At 39.1% G+C, this 21,598-nt stretch overlaps 2 protein-coding genes across 2 annotated transcripts; one reads left to right on the top strand and one right to left on the bottom strand.

The window, feature by feature from the left end:
- Positions 1 to 2,681: 2,681 nt before the first annotated feature.
- On the top strand, positions 2,682 to 6,741 carry LOC139981145 (vitamin K epoxide reductase complex subunit 1-like protein 1). Its single transcript, XM_071993337.1, has 3 exons — positions 2,682 to 3,026; positions 4,167 to 4,276; positions 5,612 to 6,741. The coding sequence occupies exons 1-3, from the start codon at positions 2,833 to 2,835 to the stop codon at positions 5,821 to 5,823; spliced, it is 516 nt and encodes a 171-aa protein (XP_071849438.1). The 5' UTR covers positions 2,682 to 2,832; the 3' UTR covers positions 5,824 to 6,741.
- Positions 6,742 to 10,989: 4,248 nt separating this feature from the next.
- On the bottom strand, positions 10,990 to 20,626 carry LOC139981135 (aldo-keto reductase family 1 member A1-A-like). The gene is made up of 9 exons (XM_071993322.1): positions 20,389 to 20,626; positions 17,061 to 17,231; positions 16,726 to 16,842; positions 16,329 to 16,415; positions 15,724 to 15,840; positions 15,087 to 15,193; positions 14,720 to 14,888; positions 13,525 to 13,616; positions 10,990 to 12,354 (listed from the first exon to the last, which is right to left on the bottom strand). Exons 1-9 carry the CDS (start codon positions 20,473 to 20,475, stop codon positions 12,324 to 12,326), a joined length of 978 nt encoding a protein of 325 aa, XP_071849423.1. The 5' UTR covers positions 20,476 to 20,626; the 3' UTR covers positions 10,990 to 12,323.
- Between the last annotated feature and the right edge of the window lie 972 nt (positions 20,627 to 21,598).

The raw sequence follows: 21,598 nt of genomic DNA, 5'->3' as shown, positions 1-21,598 counted from the left end.
AGATATTTGACTGGGGGCTCCTGCCCCTGCCACCCCCCCCCCCCGCCCTCCTCCGCGTATTTCACCACTAGTACGAGCACGACAGCATGAGCTATGAATACGAGATTTCAAACTTGCCCCGAGTACAATACCATCAGGTGGACGACTACTCATTTACAGGTACCATATACTGTGGAATTCGATAACGGACTCCCAAGTCTGATATTTAGCCTTCCAAAGTGATAAAAACAGTCAGAAAAAATGAGTAAGACATGCATATCTTAAATGAACCCTTCGATATATACTGCATGTCATTAGAATCACTGCATACGTGCTCAATATTTCCCCTCAAAGGTTGGGAAACTAAACACATTCGAGGTAATGTAGGCCTATCGCCAAGAAATAGAGAAGAGTTTCTAGCAACTGTTGCGTATTTTTTGTATTGTGACATATCTTTCTAAATGTGACAATGTCCATTGAAACATGCTCAAATGCTCACCCATATACGAATACCGAAAATATCCGATATATACAGGAGTTGAAAGATAAAGGGCACAAATCGAAGAATATATTTGCCTCATTTAACTTTTATAATATTACGTCGTCTGAATATCAATTGTTTTGATTTATTGCCATATTAAGAGAAAGTTAGTCTTAATCCTTGATGATTTCTACCGCTATTTAGCTTTAATAGCTTGCATCTGGCTTCAATGGGCGGAAAGACTATACTCACTAGGGATTATACAAGCAATACTAATTTGTATTTTTAAAAGCCGTCATTTCAGAAGATTAGTGAGAAGAAGGTTACTTAAATCATTTTTGGGAAGGAATGTTAGGAAAGTGGATTTCCAAACACTTTAAAAATGTTTGTAATTGTTGTCATATTTTGTTATCACCACTAACAATTATAAATATGTTTTATTTTTATTCAACAACGAAAACTGCAAAACAAAGAATTTATCACCAATGGTAACCTTTGTCCTTTCGATTACATTCACTAAAATGACTCTGCTCTAAGGTAGGCTATATTTTCCAGGAATTCCAGCCCCAAATATTATAAGGTAGGCCGTGTTAATCTATTGTTACATGAAAGTTGGTAAGGTTACAGACTAAGTCATATAAGAGTGCTACGGTACCAGCGCCGATTAAACCAGAATTTCTCAAACTTAAAGTCAGGTTGCTGTGACAACAGTGAAACGAACTAAATACATATAACTCTATTAAAACTCTTCATTAAATCCAAAATCTCCATATCAATTCCTTAGCGCCATTCCTTGTGCGGCACGCGAACTGAGTTCGACCGCCGCAGTTTTAGGCCTATGACTTTACCATATAGACCATTTTCCTACAGCCATAGCGTGAAAAGTTAATACCGAAAAAACTTAGTTCAAACGGCACTAAACAGAGAAATGTGTTGTCTCTCAAGTTCTGTTATTTTCTTAACAATACAGTTCAAAATTCCACCGGACTTTGGTGATTTACGATGCAAGGTTAATAAATATCGAACTCAAAACCCTCATTGAAAACACACAGTAAATACTGAAGAAAATCACCATTTCATAGCCGTACTTTGTTTGCGTAACCATCCTTTTGAATATTCATTGACAAATTTAGTTCAAACGGTTTTGGAAAGGATTTTTTCTTAACTTTACATTGATGTTAAATTCATTTTCATTGGCCACTATCTTCAATCGGACCAAGTACAATCCAATCGAATGTCTTCTAAGAAAAATACAAGTTTCGCTTTCTTCGGTGGGCACGCCGTTACGTAATATGTGTATCCTGTACTCTGCAATAGGGTACAGCTACGCAATGCACAGTGTTCACCTACATCGCCACAGCCGAGTTTCGCTTTCAAAACGTCATATTTTATTGAACTTAATATTATTTTAAAGAAAATGACCGAGGAATAAAATGTAAAAGCAAGTAAGTACCAATTAATTTATCTAATGCAATCCTATAATTATAGAAACACCGTTTAAGACCCCCCTAATGAATGGAATAGTCCAAACAACTTGTCCGCACAGAGCCACAGGATTTTCGGTCAAGGTGATGAGTCATACGCGTTGGTCAGTAAGAAGGCTATTTTGAAGGATGTTTAGTGTGCATTTTAGAAAGAAAGGAATTGATATGTTTGTCTAGAAGATAACCCGTTTGGCTTATATTTAAAAGTTCGAAATAATATAGGCCTAGAGGAATGGAAATGGAAACAACAGATAATTAACACATTAACGCACATGAGACACAGACGAACAGTTTGTCTAATGTCGTAGAACATCTGAATCGACTAAGGATCAAAAAGAATGTTTCCAAAAGAATGAATGGAGGCAATTTTCACAAACATTAGTTTGAAATTTGAACGCTTAATTCATTATTTCTTTCCGAAGAATCAAACATCATCGGATACCTACGGACAATTACTTTCCGGCACATGACTAGTGACCACCCTCCCCCCCCCCCCACCTACATAATCCTACTTCCCACGTGATTTATGTTTTTGTCTAGTCTTGTTTGTGTACAACTTAGTTTAGCTCAAGTAATTGTTAATTGGAAGAATGACACGCCCATGTGCAAAAGAATGGTGAGTGTTAACATGCAGAAAAGGGGAAATAATAAGTATGTACATAACGTCATGAATCTTGTGCTGAATGTCGTATTGATTGGGGATTTAGCTTCAACTTAGGCTCTATGCATGGTTCGCATTGACATCAATTTGGGTTCGTATTTACATCCGTATTGTAATACTTGAGCACAAATATTCTATGTACATCACACAGACAATCAACGTGGTAACTGGTATATCACCGATCACAACAAACGTAACGTTCGTATTATTCCTACTAACCGAAAAAAATGCCTTCTCGGAGATCTCCTAGATCATTAGCTTCATTCGTACAGGTGTATTCTGGATTCCTCCTTTGCATCATTGGAATCGTGCTCTCTCTTTATGCGTTTCACGTCGAAACCAAAAAGGAGACAGACCAGGAATACACAGCTTTGTGTGACATAAGCGATCGAATCAGCTGTTCGAAAGTTTTTACGTCAAAGTAAGTTGTTTTGATTTACGTCGCGATAACCGGTTGTAATCAACCGAAACAAAATGGGATATCCAATCCTTCCTCATGATTCTCTTTTGAAGGAGAAAATTGTAACCCAGCTGGCTGTGTATATAGTCCTACCCAATAAACTTGGGCTATATTGAGTTGTACACTTCCAAAACATATTGTCACCTTTCGCGGAACTAGGCCTAGTCCCACAGTAGCATACGCAAGTTGTAAATTGAAGGTCTCGCCATCATTATGGTGTGTTATTTGTCATTTTAATCATTACCTCCGTATTGGTTATCAGAACTTGAGCATTACACTTTCCTGAAAGAAGTATGCCAAGCTGGCCTGTTCCCTAGATACTCCCAGGGTATACCACACAGTATTTCAAATATGAACACAATATACTGCTTGGCCAATCGTTAGGCCTACCTTTAGAGCTCCTGGGGTTGATGTAGCATCCTTCGCGCATACTGTATATTCAGCAGTGTGGAAGAACGGAAATATATTTGAAAAGGTCATAAGTGTTGGCTGCAAAATTTAGCATGCTGAACTTATAGTTGGGAAGACTAGAGGTATTTGAGTAGGAATGGTGTGGGTGGGGATGGTGTGTATAATGTTTGGATTTTATACAACGCCTAATTATATTCCGGCCATTTGATTGGTCAATTGCTCGTCAATTGCATGCAAAATCTGCTCGCTATGATGATAGAACCATGCGTTATACTTTTTTGATAGCACTTTTTTCAATGGCAAGAGAGCAGAGAAACCTGTCTGTTCAAAACAAGCTGTTGCATGAGTGCATTTTACATCCAATTATATCCAAATTTTAAGGTGTATAAAAAAAATAATGAATAGTTTCCATTCGTGCAATAGTGCAAATATTTCATGAGTTGAAAGATGTAATTTGTTCCATTCAACATTCCATCTTTCAACTCATGAAATATTTGCACTATTGCACTCATAACCATTCATTATTTGTATACTAATGGATGTTGATTGTTTGACTTTGTAGCCTTGATTGTGGCAATACAGATGATATCCAGGTACAGTGGTAAGGAGTTTGTCCTACAGACTTGACTTCCTGGATCATTCTCTTAGATGTAATTTAAAGCAATATCTTTTTTCTCTCCCTGTGGTTAGATACGGCAGAGGATTTGGACTTGTAACACCAATATTGGGCGAACAGAGCTTTCTAAATGTACCAAATAGTATCTATGGCCTTATCTTTTACAGCTTGCAAATGTACTTATGTAAGTTGAACTACCATCCACATTGTTTTGTTTTCGAATTTCAGAAAAGTTTCTTAACATGCGATGTTATATTTATGTTTATCTCCCCATGAAGTGCTGTCATAAATGGATAACTGATTTCTTTCCCAGCAGCAATAAGCTGAAACATGAGAACAACTTCAGCTTTCTGTGGCTTTATCATAGAGACCCAAATTCAACTTGCCGTTTCCCTACTAAGACTTATTTCTTTTCATAGCTTGAAACAGAAAATGATTATTTCATATTCAATGACTGTTTACAACCAGACTTGGAAGGGGGGGGGGGGGGAGAGGAGTTAGAGTGTAAAACTCATCCTATCCATTTAAAGTAGACTTCCCTATTCAATTTGCACAACAAACTATGATCTTTCAGATAAGCTGTTTGTATGCTCTGCTGTGTCCTTTGATCACACACAAAAAATGTTCCCTCCCATATCCTAATACTGGCTTTAATTTATGAAATAGCAATTTATTTACAAAGCCTTCATTTTGTATTGCAAAGTGCTGAATATCCAGTTGACAGGGTCAAGTTATGTATCTCCATGAACCATATCTCCTATTAAATAACACATATCATCATTAAGTCAGTTTAAGTTCTATGTTATATTTAAGCAAATTGCTCAAACTAACTACATGTATATTGCATGTGATCCATTTATCTCCTTAGCAACTGCCACAATAATGTGTTTCTGTGTCTGAATGACTGAAGCCATCGATGCTAGAAATGATTTTAATGGAATGTTAGTTGTCTTTTATCAATTAGAATTCTTTAAGCAAAGCCATGATTACATGGTCATGCAATAATACCTACAGTTTGTTGCCACAGAGCAGTTGTGATACCAGAGGGCAGTGATACAGTACAGCTGATTCTTAAAGAAACGTCTAATGCCGGTAATTCGACCTAGTTTCGAATTAGGTGTAACAGAAGTGTTAAACACCACCATCGATCCCAGAAAATACACACACAGAGCTTGCAAATACACACTACAGTAGTGTACAGTCACTAAATACAGCTGCGGTCAATACCCACAGCACAGTGTATAAACGATACAGTGATGGACATCTCAGGTCCAGCTAAAGATAACAAGGTATCCTGTTTCATTACTGTACTGTCTGCATTTTGTATCGACACGAACAAAACGTCACTTGTAAGCAACAGAAAGTTAACCTTTTCAGATGGCCGCACGGGCGAGTCTTCAATGCCTTTGATTGTGATCTGTAAAAGAATCAAGTGATTTCTCAACTGTTGCAAACTGTACTAGAAAACTGAAGAAGTTTTTTTTTTTGTATTCAATCTGTTTTTGTACTCTGTCGACAGGTACCGTCCACTCCAAGAATGGTGCTTTGTTCCAGCTGTTGACCAGCGTTATCTCTCTGGGTGGCTGTGCTTATCTTGCTTTCATCCTGTATTTTGTCTTAGAAGATGCCTGCATAGTGTGCATATCAACATACATTGTCAACAGCCTCTTGTTTCTCATAAATGTTTGGAAGTGGAGTCTAGTCAGTGGAGCTAAAAGGAAATCGGATTGAACTGTGATCACATTCCACTATCAAAATCTCAATCGTTGATCATTCCCAGTTACAGCTTTAGCTTAAATTCAAGCAACTCCTTCACTCTTTATTCAATGCAAACAAATTTTCCCTACCCCCTCAAACCCCCTCCCCCTTAACCCCCAACCAACAAGCAGAAACCACATATTGCTGTTGACATTATTGAAAATTAAGTAATTTGTAGTTTGAATTGTGCATAAGTCAAGATTACTCTGTGATGGTAAGGGAGACCTACTGCCTTCAATATGTGACTGGATAGTATCCTGGTACACCCAATAGTTAAACACCTATTCAGACTTAAAATTGTCACGCATTCATGAATATTTTATCATTTATCTTCAATAAAAATGCAATTTAATGACCTTGAACATCAGTTATTTCAATTTTAATATGTACAAAAAACATGGATTATACAACAACCCCCATATTTATGTTTTCATGCTGATATTAAGTAGGAAGATACAAACTTACTACAAAGTGGAAAGTTGATCTGTTATTAAAACATTAGTTATAATGTTTCAAAATATTTTAAATAGACGGTTGTTTGTGAAAGTTTGCAAGCATTGAAATGTAGTATGTGGATGAAGATGTGTTTCTCGGGGATTAACTTAATGGGGGATTTAACTTAATGGGGGATTAACTTAATGGGGGATTAATATAATGGGGGATTAACTTAATAGGGGATTAATATAACGGGGATTAAATTAATAGGGGATTAATGTAATGGGGGATTAACATTATTCATTAGTATGCAAGCACAGAACTTAATCTTAATGTTTATTTTCTTTCGGATGATTCCATATTAAAATATTTTCTGATGTGTGTTGATCTTTTATGTAACCGCTGGTGATGTGGTCGAGAAAGAGAGAGAAAGAGTGATTTATTCGTAAAATCTTATTTTCCTGCATGGATATTTTGTTCTCTTTTTCTTTGTATATTTATGAAACTCGTTCTTGCACTGATTAATGAAAAAAACTTTCACAAATTTTTCTAAATAATTAGGAGTGTTAAATTAGGAGGATTAATGTCTCCATGAATGAAAATGCTGATATAGAGTGGGAACCAAATGCTTGTTGAAGATTGCGCCCAAGTGTACATTATGTGAGTTTGTAGCAGATTCATAGTCAATAATGGTAGCCATTGACCACCCATCTAGCTATTTGTCAGCTACAACAGGGCCCATATCCGTGTTTTGAACTCTTCCTAAGGGTTTCTTAGGGGCCGCCTAGCACGTCCATGGTGGAGCCACCTGTTACGCCCATGATGGGACGCCCCTCCTCTGTTCATGGGGCAGCCATCTCTTATACGCCCACCATGCATCTAGAGCAACGGTTAATCTATTATGTGAAATTCTAATAATTTATACGCGATGTTTTATTCTCTTAAAATTCAGTCACCCGTATTTATAAAGTGAAATGGTTTGTCAAAGCGGATGTTCGCTCGGTATAGATTTACAGTTTCAGATGACGTACCCAGCAGACTGGTAGTAAGTATGTGCTTGTGTTCAATCTTATCCTTACATAATTGTGCGGACTCGTACTCTCCTGCAGCGTGGATTTATTACTCGTACTCGATGTACTGTTTAAGAAGAGTCCCCCCAGAAAGAACCTGGGCACAAAAACCAGAACGACTGATCTGCTCTCAACCCCAATCCCCTTACATTGTGACTGTGTCAGGTGTTACCATCGTCAGGTGTGTATCACGGTTCCCCTACAAGGGGAACATAATGCTGCACATGATTTTGGTATCGAGGTGTTCTACAGTACAATATAGTGCTTAATGATGTTGTACTCGTACTAGATGTCTGGTAAACTGATAATTTGGTTAAAAATTCATCATCGGATCTAAGAAGTATTGAAAATGCACGGATCATTGAATAAGAGAGCACCTTTAACTTCTATTTCTACAGCTATTGTGGTGTTTTTTTTTCGAAGCATAAACCTTGTCTTGTGACACAGACTCGACACGTATATGGTATGTTACCGTGGTGTTCATGTATTCGTGTGTGGTTGAACATAGTATTCAATGACCCATGATATGAAAATGATGCAGATCCGAAGACGTTGCACAAACTCCATGCATCTAATTATACACTATTAACTGATACAAGGCGTTTCCTCTCGATTCAAGCTGGCATGTCCATTCAGTTTTAACGTGCAATATTTCTATAAAGCTGTACTCTTGTAGGTTATTGATTCATTTCAAATTAATTGAGATCAATAACAGCATTATGAATATTAATAAAAGAACAAATATTTACATGTCTCGTTTGTGTTCAGTTAAGGTTACGTGTTATTTCACTAGAAGACCGGCGTGGTTGGTCAGGTGGAAAATGTAGGATTAAAAAGACGATCATGATGTTCTGGCAAACTGACCTTTATAAAGTAGCCCCTCCTCTGCCAATCCGTCATCTTCAGGTGCGTATCCAGGGGGGGGGGCGTTGGGGGCGCGCGCCCCCCGGGTAAGAAAAAGAGAAGAGAATAAAAGAGAGGAAAAAAGGAAAAAGAGGGGAAAAAAGAGGAGAAGGAGAGGAAGGAAGGGAAAAGAAAAAGAAGAAAGAGAGAAAAAGGAGAAAAAGAGGGAGTAAAAGCAAAACGCGAAGACACCGGGAAGAGAAAGAGGAACAGTGACATCATTACAGCGTTGAAGGGTGGCCAGTGACGGATCAATGATTTCGTAAAAGTGTGACTCACCTTACCCCTTACACCGACAACTCCATTTTTTGACGTTTCCATTTTCCTCTCTCACTAATGATCTATATATATACTTTATATGGTCTATCATAATGCGTGTGTAGAATTGTGCTATGAAACCAACTGTGGCTGGTCTCGAACTCGACCGTGTCGTCGGGGAACATGACGCATTTTGGGATGGGGGCGACCGCCCGCCCCCCCCCCATTCAGCATTTTTAAATGATATCGCTAAGTAATTTCAAAATAGAAAGTGCTTAGAGGCAACTTACAAGGCCTGGGAAGTGTCATTTCCAGCGATCTGGGAGACATTTTCGGCCAAAAATTGCTTGTACGCTTCGCGCTAACAAATGGTCCTGAGTAGTGCCATTTCCAGCGATCTGGGAGGCATTTTCGGCCAAAAATTTCTTGTACGCTTCGCGCCAACCTATGGTGGCGCTACGCTTAGATAATTTGCCTACAGGCTTCGCCCCTCCCTTGGCAAATTCCTCGCTACGCGCCTGTTCGAATTTGTAACGCAAACAGCAGATATCACATTATATCAGTGAGCATGAAAATGGCGTTCCAGGATGAAAAGCCTCAAAACTGTCCGACTTGCCTGAAAAAATAACCTAAAATTTTCGCGCGCAAAGCGCGCGTTCAACGTGTTCATGTCAATATCATATAAGCAGGCATCGGTTATTACATCGCATGCCATCATGTACCGTACGGTCCGTTCAAATTGCGCAGTATACCGCGGGATGCTAATGTAAACAACGACATGTCTCATGTAGATGTATAAAAAGCATGGAGGTCCGATTATGTCAAAACTCTCTTTTACATTAGTAATGGCGAATTAGGGGCTGCACCCCCGCCGCGCAGTGGCGGAGCGTCCATATGGTCAGGGGGCGGATGCCCCCCCCCCCCTGACGGACTCAAATGGACTGCTGGCGCCTTTTTCAGCTCTTTACCACTTTTTAATTATTCTAGATTATTGACTTTTTTATTGCGCTCTCATCTACTTATTGACATTTCTCACATTTTCTTGGTGTAATTTGGCGATGACACCTTATTCTTCGTTTATCTGCAAATTAGCCAGGCCCGGAAAGGGTCATTTCCTGCGATCTAGGAGTATCTTTACTCAAAAATTTTCTGTACGCTACGCGCCAACCAGTGGTGGCGCTCCGCTTAGATAGTGTCGAAAGCGCCCCTTCAGACCATTCTCTCCACTCCTGACCAATACCCCTAGCTCCGCCACTGCCGCCGCGCCTCCTACGCCTATGTGTGTAGTGTTCGCTTTCGGAAATATCTGCTATTTTTTCATTTCCTTCAACCAAGTTTTATAATAGCCGTTATAACAGGTTTTAATATTTGTACACCAATATATTAACTGTGTCTGAATTTTCGAAAATTTCTCACCAACATTCTACATCACACTTCCCTCTACTCGTGCAATTTTGACCGGTCTGTTAGGGGTTGAAGGAAGTTTTATCTATATTGGTTGTCCATAGATGAAATTTGGTACAACATTATGGGTATGTTTTGAAGTGAGTTTATTCACGAGAAATGTGAATTTTCAAATTCTGAACAAATATGGGGCTTAAAACCTTGAAAAGTGGGGCTCACGGGTATTGTGGGCTGCGACGTAGAATCACCTACAAAAGCAAAGACCCACAGGAGATGCGATCAGGTCGAACATGATGTGTGCCGGGTTGACAATCTTCAAAAAGGATATGGATGGAAAAAAAAACTATTAGGAAATACTTGGTTCTCAGGCAAAAAGTGTACATCTGGTTGGTCATTTCAAGCCCGAGAAGTGCCGTTTCCGGTGATCTGGGGGGTTTCAAAACAAGAAATTTTCTTGTACGCTGCGCGCCAACTGATGGTGGCGCTCCGCTTAGATAGTAATTCGCGCCCCCCGGGTTTGAAAATCCTGGATACGCGCCTGATCTTACTGTTGTGTTCATTCTGGCTGGTTCTCTCTAATATTTTGCTGTACAATCCAATGAAGGGATGTATAATGGAGGGGTGCTATCCTGGTGTCAAATAATGCATTAGTTAAGGGGCATACTTAGACTAATTAGATCTATATGAGTAGCCCTAAACTCAATGTTTTGCCAATAAATACTTTGTGTGAGGCTAATAATTGGGTGGGGTGGGGGGTACATCCGTCAGTAATAGTCCAATTCGTCCTCGGCTAAATGCAGAATCCCCAACTGAACCATTTCCCCGACTGCCCTCCTTGAGCACGCCACTAAGTCAATCCAACTGGGTTTTGCATGTTTTCATTCAGTTCTTAAAACTCCCAAAAGGAGCCTTTATGACAGGCACAAGTTGCACAACGATCTGTATATTCCAGTGGTAAGGTAAAAATCTCGCTAAGAAAAGAGGAAATTCAAACGAAATGCATGCAGCACTCAAACACATTCTGTTACAGTACAGATAAGAAGTGAACAAAAAAGAGACAACTACCAAATATTATGAACTTTTTTATTTTATTTAAAGCAAAAATACAGAAAACTTTTGTAGACATTCTGTATGCATCATGTGCAGTTGTATATAGTTTTTTCATTTGAGGTGAAGTGAACGACATACGCACATTCAACGTTGTCGGATCAAGTTGTCAGTTTGGTAGTTTACAACATAAACCCCGAATTAAATGATTTAAATGATTAGGCAGGCCTACATCTGATACGGATATATTTTCTTTTATACCTCGCTAAATGGATATATTCTTCATGTATAGCATTATTTCATGGTACTACCTTGAAGTAGTTTTACTACATAGATATATGTTTGAATATAGTTCTACTACTTGGATATTATGCTTGTAGTATAGCTCGACTATATGGATATACCCTTCATGTATACCTCTACTACATGGACATATCCTTCAGATGTAGCTCTTCTATTGGATATATTTTAATCTCAGTCAACAAATTGATACAAGTCTAGATTAAGTTATTCCGAACATGCCCGCATCGAATTTCATTTGGAAACACTATTATTCATAGTATTATATAGAAACTAACGGGGAGTGGTGGATTGTTGTGAAAGAGTACTTGGGAATGGTTGAAGGACACCACGGAAAGAACCGAAACCGTGAAACCGAAACCGCGAAGCCTTTCAAAGAAGTGACCTACATACCCTTATGAGTCATAACACGGCATCACCATCCATTTATATATAATTATATAATGCCTAGTATAGTCTAAGGCGGGGGGGGGGGGCATAGGTCTTACCAGTCTGTGATTCAGTGACTGGGATACTAGCATGGGGCTGAGGTCAATCTACTGGCAAGAGTAACACCTTGTTCCTTTCTTATAATATCTCGAATTTTCTCGATATGGTTACGCTCTTTCTTTGCTGAATCATTCAATGACCGAGCTGTTGAATTGTGTACAAGTATACTTTAATTCCTAATTGCCAGTTTTAAATATAGGCTAAGCCTATATTTTTATTCCTATATGCCAATATTAGGCCTGTACTTGTATTCCTTATTGCCAATGTTACATATAAGCCTATCACTTTATTCATATTTGCCAATATTTTATATAAGCCTATACCTTTATTCATATTTGCCAGTATTATATGTAGGACTATTTCCACATCGTGTTAGTTCTTTAAATTATTCACTTTAACCGCAGACAATAGTTTTTGCCATAGTAAAATTTTAGAAACGAATAATTAATCATGCATAATCTCTGACAGATATATTTAAACAATTCTGTTTGTCAAGTCTGATAGTCGGTGCAACTGTATAACCACGATGACTTTTGCGTATCTTAGTTAACACTTCTATAGTAAACGTTACCATGGAAACTCCGGATGTGAATCCATTCTGTTGGAGAAATTTTAAAAAGTACTTTAATGATAGAATATGCAGAATTCTAATCAACTAGTAGTTAATTTTATTGAGCACTTTCATTATTGAAGAGTAGCTCTGTATTGTTCGTGACTTAGTGAGCAGGAGGTCATTGCGGTTACAGAATCAAGGCTTGTGCCACAGCTTATTTTATGTAAAGATAAGTTTCTCGATTTGGCGGTATATATGATTGATCCATGCAATGAATGTGCCTTACTGCAGTTCAAACTTTGGGCAACGACGTATTGCTTATAATGCCGCGTTCATTGAAGGTAACCATAGTTGAGCAAGCAATCCTTGTATCACCGTTACCAGGCTCACTGCTATATAACTGGATGAGAAGTCCCTCTAAATCTCACTAAATCCAACTTCCCAGCTCTCACTCGACAAAATAGAAATAGGACAGTCTGAATTTGAAAGTTTGATTTGTTAGCTTTCTATCAGTATAAGTTTAGCACTATAAAAATGATAAATAGGATCATAATTTTCCTCCATGCATCAATAACTTTCTACAGTAGATTTACCATAGCTTCAACATCGAAACCAGAAATAGAATATGTCTTCGTGTCATATGTCATATGTCTTTACTCTACCACAGAATGACGAAATTTAAATCGACTAGTAGTGGTACTATTCGTGTGGTATTATCTATAGTTGGTTACCTATGGTTACATTGTCACACCGAAACCAGAAATGGATTAGTATACGTACGACCTTGTAATTAGCTAGGCTATATTCACTTACCCCATTGCAGCGAAATCAGAATAAACTATAGTATATTAGTATGACATGATGTTGATTATATTGGTAGGCATATTTGTCTTCAACACCGAAACAAGAAATGGATTAGTATGCTTACGGCCTTTAGGCCTGACGAGAGGGGTGGGTGAAGGAGTCTATACAGTCCCAACACCCAACGTTAATGTGGGGACTCGGGAAATATGATGGAAGCAGGGCAATGTAGATATATGAAGGGAGCAAACGGTGGTAGCGGTGACGTCTTTGTCCCCTGGATTCCCCCTGGAACCGACATGACTCTTGGCGCATCTCGACCTTGCGATAACTAAATACAGTCACTTACCCCAATACACCAAAATCAGAAATAAACTAGGTTTCTTATGTCATTATGTTGCCATATTTACTTACCCTTCGAATGCAAAACCACCAATCGATCGATGATCCTTGTTAAACCCATGAAGTGCTTTCATATCTTCGTCTTTGAGTTTAAAGTCAAATATCTTTAATAAGATGTATGAGAATGAACAGATGCTAACATAAGGCAAAATATATATCTAACGTATACATCCAGCAAGTCTAATACCGTAAAGTTGAAGTTAAAATAACATGCACAACAAACCCACTAATCACAGAGTGCGATTCCGGTATATTTAGAATAATTAAAATAAATCTCAAGATAGAAATCAATTTAAATATTGATATGATATCATTCCGTGACGTAAATAAGTTCTGAATTCCTTAATAATCTGTACAGAAAGAAGTCTCCAAATGTTCCATTCCATTTCACAAAACATCAAGGTATTGCATGGGAATAAACCCATCTGCAAATTCCATGCCACCCTCCATCCACCTCTGACAGCCTCCTAAACCAATCATCTCTCCAGCACCACTCCCTCAATGTCACCCGACTCCGTCACAACTGTTTCGACGGCCACTTCCTCCATCACCCGTATCGCCAACACTCCTCTCGCCAACACCCCTCTTCAACACCTTCCTTTCCAAACACCTTCCTTTCCAAACACCCCTCTCTCCAACACCCCCTCTCTAAGACCTCCCTCTCCAACACCTCCCTCTCCAACACCTCCCTCTCCAACACCCCTCTCTCCAACACCTCCCTCTCCAACACCTCCCTCTCCAACACCCTCTCTCGAACACTCCCCTCTCCAACACCCCTCTCTCCAACACCATCTCTCTGCATCACCCTCTTCCCTTATCTACCCTCTCGAACACCCTCTCTCAAACACTCCTCTCTCCAACACCTCCCTCTCGAACACCCTCTCTCCAACACTCATCTCTCCAACACCTCCCTCTCCAACACCTCCCTCTCCAACACCTCCCTCTCCAACACCTCCCTCTCCAACACCTCCCTCTCCAACACCTTCCTCTCCAACACCTCCCTCTCCAACACCCCTCTCTCCAACACCTCCCTCTCCAACACCTCCCTCTCCAACACCCTCTCTCCAACACTCCCCTCTCCAACACCCCTCTCTCCAACACCATCTCTCTGCATCACCCTCTTCCCTTATCTACCCGGCCGTGTGGCGACTGGCGATCGTATACTGGAAGTATTGGAAATAGTCGCGCGATATATTGTTTGTCTTACGTCTATATTGGCCTTGATTCTCGATGGTGTAAAACTCTTTGGTACTATGGCAATCCCTCTCTGTGCTTGAAAGCGAAGCATCACCTGTGCAGGGGATTTCCCGTACTTCTTGCCGATAGCAATAATTGTCTCGTTGTCAAGAAGAGGTGGGGGATCCCCCTCCTTTTGCCTGAGAAGGAATAAGAGTTTTATTTAAAGTTAAATCGAAAAAATGCACATACCCATGACAACCTCCAAAATGTTACCAATATCTTGCAGTATTTTCTAAACGATGTATTGATTCCGCAATAATTGAGGGGACGGTAAGAACCCCCCCCCCTACGTCCCTACCCTCTACACTACAACGATTAAGACAACTTCAACATACCAGATACGTCGTGGTGCATAGAGCGGAGAGTAAGCCGTCATGGTGATATTGTTTTTGGTACAATACTGCAGCATTTCGACTTGAGAGAGATAGAGCTGTACTTCCACCTGTTGAAAAAATGAAAAATGAAACACCACATAATGGCGTATCAAGCATAGGTATCTATACTGATTGGAACCAACCCCAGGTCCATTCCTCCCACAACATGTCGAATTATTGGAACCATTCAGTCTTACATTTGCTAAGGCTTGTCGTCGTCTAGAAAATCGCCTTACATCGAAATGCAACCCCCCCCCCCATCCCCTCCCTTCCGTATTAGTTGGATCCGATAGAGGGAAGAAAGTGAGATGTTTTATTTGAGATTGGATGTATAACATTTAATTCTTGGTTATTCGAGATGGATATGTAACATTCAATACCTGGTATTTGAGATTGAATTTGTAACATGAAATAACTAGTTTTTGAGATTGGATGTGTATAACAATAAATACCTGGTTTTTCGAGATTGAATTTGTAACATAGAATACCTGGTTATTCGAGATTGGGTGTGTAACATTAAATACCTGGTTTTTCGAGAATGTGCATGTAACATTAAATACCTGGTTATTCGAGATTGGATGTGTAACATTAAATATACCTGGTTATTCGAGATTGGATGTTTTGCAATGGCTCTGATTCTCTCCATTTGATTGATGTTAAAGTTTGACAATCCGATAGCCTTACACAGACCAGCGTCAACCAGAGTCTCCATCGCCTGTGTAAGGTAATTAAAATATTTGTTAGCTGATTTACAGCTCACCCTGTTCATTAAATGGTACGGTAGGTATAACGAAGAAAGTCATGAAAACTGAAGAGGTGGTGGGTGATCAGAGACGCATCATACTTCAATAGAAAGACCTTTAATCACCCTTCCTTAGACACAAAACACAAACACTGTTTCACTAGTGACTTCACCCTGCAAACGATCTGGCTGGCGACATCAGCGTGATGACGTCATTAGTTACAATGCACGATGTTATCAACTTATCCTAAGAATGTGTACCGATCTTCAGACGTTTTTTTTTCAAACCAAGCTCAACCATAGATCAAACAAGATATTACTCAGACTTTTGAAACAATAAACGTAAAACATTGCGACAAGAAATGATATGTCACGTGATAAACATCTTAATAACATTGGCTTCCTTATCAAAACCTACACGAAACTAACTATATTTGTCTGTTAATAATAACGATGTCTACCTTCCACGTATCCACAATGGGAACGTTCTCCATGATTTTCTTTCCTTCATCATCAAGCTTGAAGAATTGGTTTGGATCATCCGGTTTCTGCGTTGATGATAAACAAGCAAATTCATAATATCGGATATAACGTAAAAATAACCCATGCGTGGCAATAATTCATATCGAAAAGCTAGTGTATCATCGGTTAAATTCAGTGACCATGAACGTGGTATAATGGTTCTGTCATAGGCATAAATGTTCTCTGAAACAAAATTTTAAAGTTGAAGCTAAAATGAAATATTTTAAAGTTCTCTTTGGCTAGCAATATGTGTCACATCTCCAGGTAGATTCCTTTGATACAATATATTAAAATCAATTTCAGTGTAGACTACATAACAAATAATGTCTGACCTACCGCCAAAGCGAAAGGCCAGTGTATAATATACAAATCAAAGTAATCGAGGCCCATAGTCTTCAACGACCTTTCACATGCTGGTCTAACGTCTTCAGGACGGTGCATAGTATTCCATAGCTATAAAGAAATACAACGAAGAAGGAAAAAAAGTGGAAGAGGAGTCCGTTTATTATTTGAGAAACACTTATTATTACCTTATTATTACACTATTATTACCATAAATGGTTATTCAAATCAACCAGCATCGCGATGTTCCCATCCTAGTGATCATAATTTAAAGTATTCATACAAAGATATTCAAAGATTTCTGTCCATTTAAATTTATCTGTTTTCACCTTATTGGTTATGAATAGATCCACTCTTTTAATGGTTCCATCTTTGATACAGTCCTTCACGGCTCTCCCTATTTCTTCCTCGTTTCCATATGCGTATGCACAGTCTAAGAGTTTGTAGCCTGACTTCAAGGCAGCTACGCAGGCATTGTACACCTGGTCCGCATGATCACCCTAAGGAGAAAGAAAAACGTGTTGTAAGTGGTCGACGTACCATTCGATTATAGCATTCATACCGCGGTGTTGTACCGTACAACACGATGTTTGAAGTTGCGACTTCGTGCGTAGTATAAACGGTTACATCTCTATCTTCCGAAGTCTCTATGTTCCGACGTCTCTATATGTTCCGACAAAAAGGAATAATTCGGGACAATTTTTTTTCCAAAAAATCGTTTGTACCAAGAAAACAAGTTTTCAGGCCCCAATATTTTTGTGACCAAATTTTGTTTGGACATTTTTTTCGGACCAAATTATTTGGGACCAAAATCCCGCCCCCCCCCCAAAAAAAAAAAAATTGTGACCCAAATTTCGTTGTGACGCAAACAGTGTTTGTGACCAAAAATTGGGATCACAAAAATAATGGTCTTGGTACAAACAAAGTTTTGGATAAAAAACTTGCTCCGAATTTTTTCTTTTTTGTCGAAACATAGAGACGTCGAAATATAGAGACGTCGGAACATAGAGACGTCGGAGCATAGTGATGTCACCGTATAAACATCTACCGTGTGTAGCTATACTAATATTTTGGCACTGTGTAACGGTCTGCATGAGCCAGGTATAGGCCTTTGTACATAAGTAGCTTAGGTGCTGCAGGGATGATCCCCGTTCGGTCGTTTACCCAGTTACAGTCTCACTCGCTTTTAAGATTAATCTCAAAGTTGAATTCATTTGGCAATTAGACGAGGAGGTGGAGGGGAGGGGGTAGATAACTACCCGATTATACAAGATGTTATCCGCAAACATAATCTGGTAGTCCTATAAATCCCTTTTGTAACCCCTCCCCCATCACGACAACACAAAACACGCTAGACTTTCTATTTAATGTCTTACATGATACATGCGTAGTTCACTACAAATACGTGGATGAGTCTTACAGCGATGCATATCAAATGGACGAGTCTGTTTATTAAAGCTACTGCATGTATGGCTTTACAGCGATACATTGCTGTTTATAATAGCTATACTGTTGTGTTTAGCTTTACAGCGATACATTGCTGTTTATAAAAGCCAATGCTATGTATATCCTTATACAGCGACACATTGCTGTTTATAAAAGCTACTGGTATATATAGCCTTACAGCTACTGGTATGTAAAGCTTTACAGATATACATTGTTGTTTATAAAAGCCAATGCTATGTAGGCCTATTCCCTTACAGCGATACATTGCTGTCTATAAAAGCTATACTGCTGTGTAAAGCTTTACAGCAATACGTTGTTGTTTATAAAAGCCAATGCTATGTATAGACTTACCGCGATACATTGCTGTTTATAAAAGCTACTGGTACGTATGGCCGTACAGCTACTGGTATGTATAGCCTTACAGCGATACATTACCGTGTATAAAGGCTACGCTGTGTATAGACTTACAGCGATACATTGTTGTTTATAAAAGCTACTGGTTTGTATAGCCTTACAGCTACTGATATGTATAGCCTTACAGCGATACATTACCGTGTATAAAGGCTACGCTGTGTACAGACTTACAGCGATACATTGTTGTTTATAAAAGCTACTGGTTTGTATAGCCATTACAGCTACTGGTATGAATAGCCTTACAGCTACCGATATGTATAGCCTTACAGCGATACATTGCTGTTTATGAAAGCTACTGGTATGTAAAGCCTTACAGCCATACAGTGCTGTATAATAGCTACTGGTGTGTAAAGTCTTAAATTGAAACATTGCTGTTTATAAAAGCTATCGGTATGTATAGCCTTACATCGATATATTGTTGTTTATAAAAGCTACTGGTATGTATAGCCTTACAGCTACTGGTATGTATAGCCTTATAGCGAGAAATATCAAATGGGCGAATCTGTTTAGCTACTGGTATGTATCGCCAGCGATACATTGCTCTTTATAAAAGCTACTGGTATAGGCAACGTATAGCCTTTCAGAGGTACATTCAAGCGATAAGAAAACTAATGGAAACAATTACCTTCTCTCAATTAATAATTTATTGTTAACAATAAATTAATGTTTGACACATCCCACCATATATCATAATCGAACGTAAGCATTTAAGCATGGAAAACGTATTTGGAAGTAAATGAATAACACGATGAAAGTAACATCCCTGCAGCGGGTGTAACCCACTGCAGGGAATAGCACATCACCCTGTGATCACGTATCCTTCACATGAGACAAGTACGATTGGTTACACAAAGTTCTTATATAGGCGATATTATATATATACGAAATAGGTCTACTACGCATGCGTTAATTCTGCGGGTGTTAACCAACCTACAGACCGAATACATCTTTTATCGAGTCAGTTTCAGTAAAAGGGCAAAGTTCACCACGAGGTTCTGGAATGATTCAGCAAAAATTTCAAACAATGGATCACGACATAAAAGTATGTGAAGATTACTTTACAAGATTTGATAACACCCTAGATGGTATCTGCAAATATAATTTTTCGAAAAAATTTCAAGTTGGCATTTTTAAGTTTCTCCTCATAGAAAAGACATTAAGGGTCAATTAGCCCGTTCGGAATTTACTGCCTAACCCTTTGAGATGAATCTTCCTGAGCCCCTCCAACACCCACTCCTCCCCGCAGCCATCCCTCCTACACAATCCCTTCTCAGCATGCGTCGCCAAAGGGACTTCCCTCTCCCCTTGGTGCATCACTGGAGCCTCATTACCATGAAAAATGCCATGCCCCCCCCCCCACCCAAAAAAACCTTCGCTTGTATCACTCGCATTGTACTCCCAACTTTGCTCTCATTTGGCAGTGACACCTCCCCATATATACAAAATTAATGTCGGGCATCGCCATTTCTCTTCCCCAACTTGCCCAAAACGTGTCACTGTTTTATTGGCCGTCCCTGGTTCTTACCTTTCATACCACATTCTGGCAAAGCATGCGTATATATAGGCTAGTTCTTTAGATTGGTCAGTTCTATATATAATATGAAGCTTTTAAATTAGAGCGGTCAATTCGATTCGTCAAATCGGTTTGAGATTAACCTATCACAGCACTGGACGAAACTATCCTCATGCAACATAATTCATTCGTGCTACCTTCCTCTTCAGAGCGTATTTATAGAAACATTAACATTTCCGAACTAACAGTTATAATACATAGCAAGGTTATTAGAGCATACATACAGTGTACGTTCCTAAGCCAAGAACGGGCATGAGCTTCCCGGTAGGCAACCGAACATTCCTGCCGTCGTCTGAGAGTAGGTTCGGCATGATCTATGGAATGAGAATATGAGTTGACTCTGCACGGATGAAGGGAAGAGGTCTTTAGCGATCCGTGACATCTATGTGTACAGGCAGTTGAATGGCTCAGGATTATGCATTATAAATATTATGTGCACGCAAACAGTTTCAGTTCCAAAGGTTTTCGTCCAAGTACGGAAGCCCATAGATGCCATAATAGTTTCAAACTACGTACCACTACAAATGTTGTTTTTGCTGATCAGGTCTGACCCAACACCCTCCCATCCGTATTAACACTACCTATATGTGAAGCTGGCCTCTGTTGTCTACCCGTGGCCACATGGGGGAGGGCCGGGGGGGGGGTAATGACAAGCCGTTTTAACATTTATCTCGCAATTCCATTTAAGTGAAATATATTCACACAAGTGGAATGCATTTCACTTAAGTGGAATTCAATTCACTTAAGTGGAATAAATTTCACTTAAGTGAAGGAATACCTATTGCTTGAGCGAAATGCACTTCACGCTGGTCAATATATTTCATTTAAGCTCAATTCTAAATTTACTTAAAACTTCTAAATTCTTAACTTCTAAATTCATTTAACTAATTCAAAACTTCTATACAAATTTCAAGAATTCTTAAATTCACTAGAGTGAAATTCGATTTCACTTAAAATTGCACTTGCAAATAGTGTAAATGGGTTTAATTATGCTTTGGACAAGTATTTTATGGTAATCGGGTCTGATATTTTGTGTTTTCTGTATTTTTGGTTTCGATGATAATCGTAACCTATGCATTCATGCAGGCGGAGAGTGTGTGTGTATGCGCGCGCGTGTGTGTGTGACGCCTCGCTTGTAAACACGATATCTCAAGTAGGGAAGCTTGGACCAATCTAATATTTGGTGTATATTAGTACCACATTAAGTAGATGTGCCCTATTGTTTTTGGTGCATGTGAAGGTCACCAAAGGTCAGTTAGAGGCCAAAAAACCAAAATATTAAAACAAACAATAACTCCCATTGACAGGGTCCGACATGATTGATATTTTGGGAGTAGTTTTGAATGGGGTAAGGGATCGTTTCCAAACATAACGGTCATGTGATCCAAGGTCAACAAAGGTCAATCAGGGGTCAAAAACTAGTATTTTTTGCAA

The sequence above is a fragment of the Apostichopus japonicus genome, chromosome 15 (assembly GCF_037975245.1).
Source record: "Apostichopus japonicus isolate 1M-3 chromosome 15, ASM3797524v1, whole genome shotgun sequence".
Classification (NCBI taxonomy): domain Eukaryota; kingdom Metazoa; phylum Echinodermata; class Holothuroidea; order Aspidochirotida; family Stichopodidae; genus Apostichopus; species Apostichopus japonicus.
Note: the sequence above shows the minus strand (reverse complement) of the source record. Positions and strands in the feature narration are given on the sequence as shown.

What these genes read in the sequence shown, in the direction of transcription:
- LOC139981145 (XM_071993337.1), top strand. Translation starts at nt 2,833, where the DNA reads ATGCCTTCTCGGAGATCTCCTAGATCATTAGCTTCATTCGTACAGGTG. An exon ending in TCGAAAGTTTTTACGTCAAA is followed by an intron (nt 3,027 to 4,166) that starts GTAAGTTGTTTT and finishes CCCTGTGGTTAG; the next exon opens with ATACGGCAGAGGATTTGGAC. An exon ending in CAGCTTGCAAATGTACTTAT is followed by an intron (nt 4,277 to 5,611) that starts GTAAGTTGAACT and finishes CTCTGTCGACAG; the next exon opens with GTACCGTCCACTCCAAGAAT.
- LOC139981135 (XM_071993322.1), bottom strand. Translation starts at nt 20,475, where the DNA reads ATGCCGAACCTACTCTCAGACGACGGCAGGAATGTTCGGTTGCCTACC. An exon ending in ATCCAATCTCGAATAACCAG is followed by an intron (nt 15,194 to 15,723) that starts GTATATTTAATG and finishes TTTTTTCAACAG; the next exon opens with GTGGAAGTACAGCTCTATCT. An exon ending in TATGCACCACGACGTATCTG is followed by an intron (nt 14,889 to 15,086) that starts GTATGTTGAAGT and finishes ATTCCTTCTCAG; the next exon opens with GCAAAAGGAGGGGGATCCCC.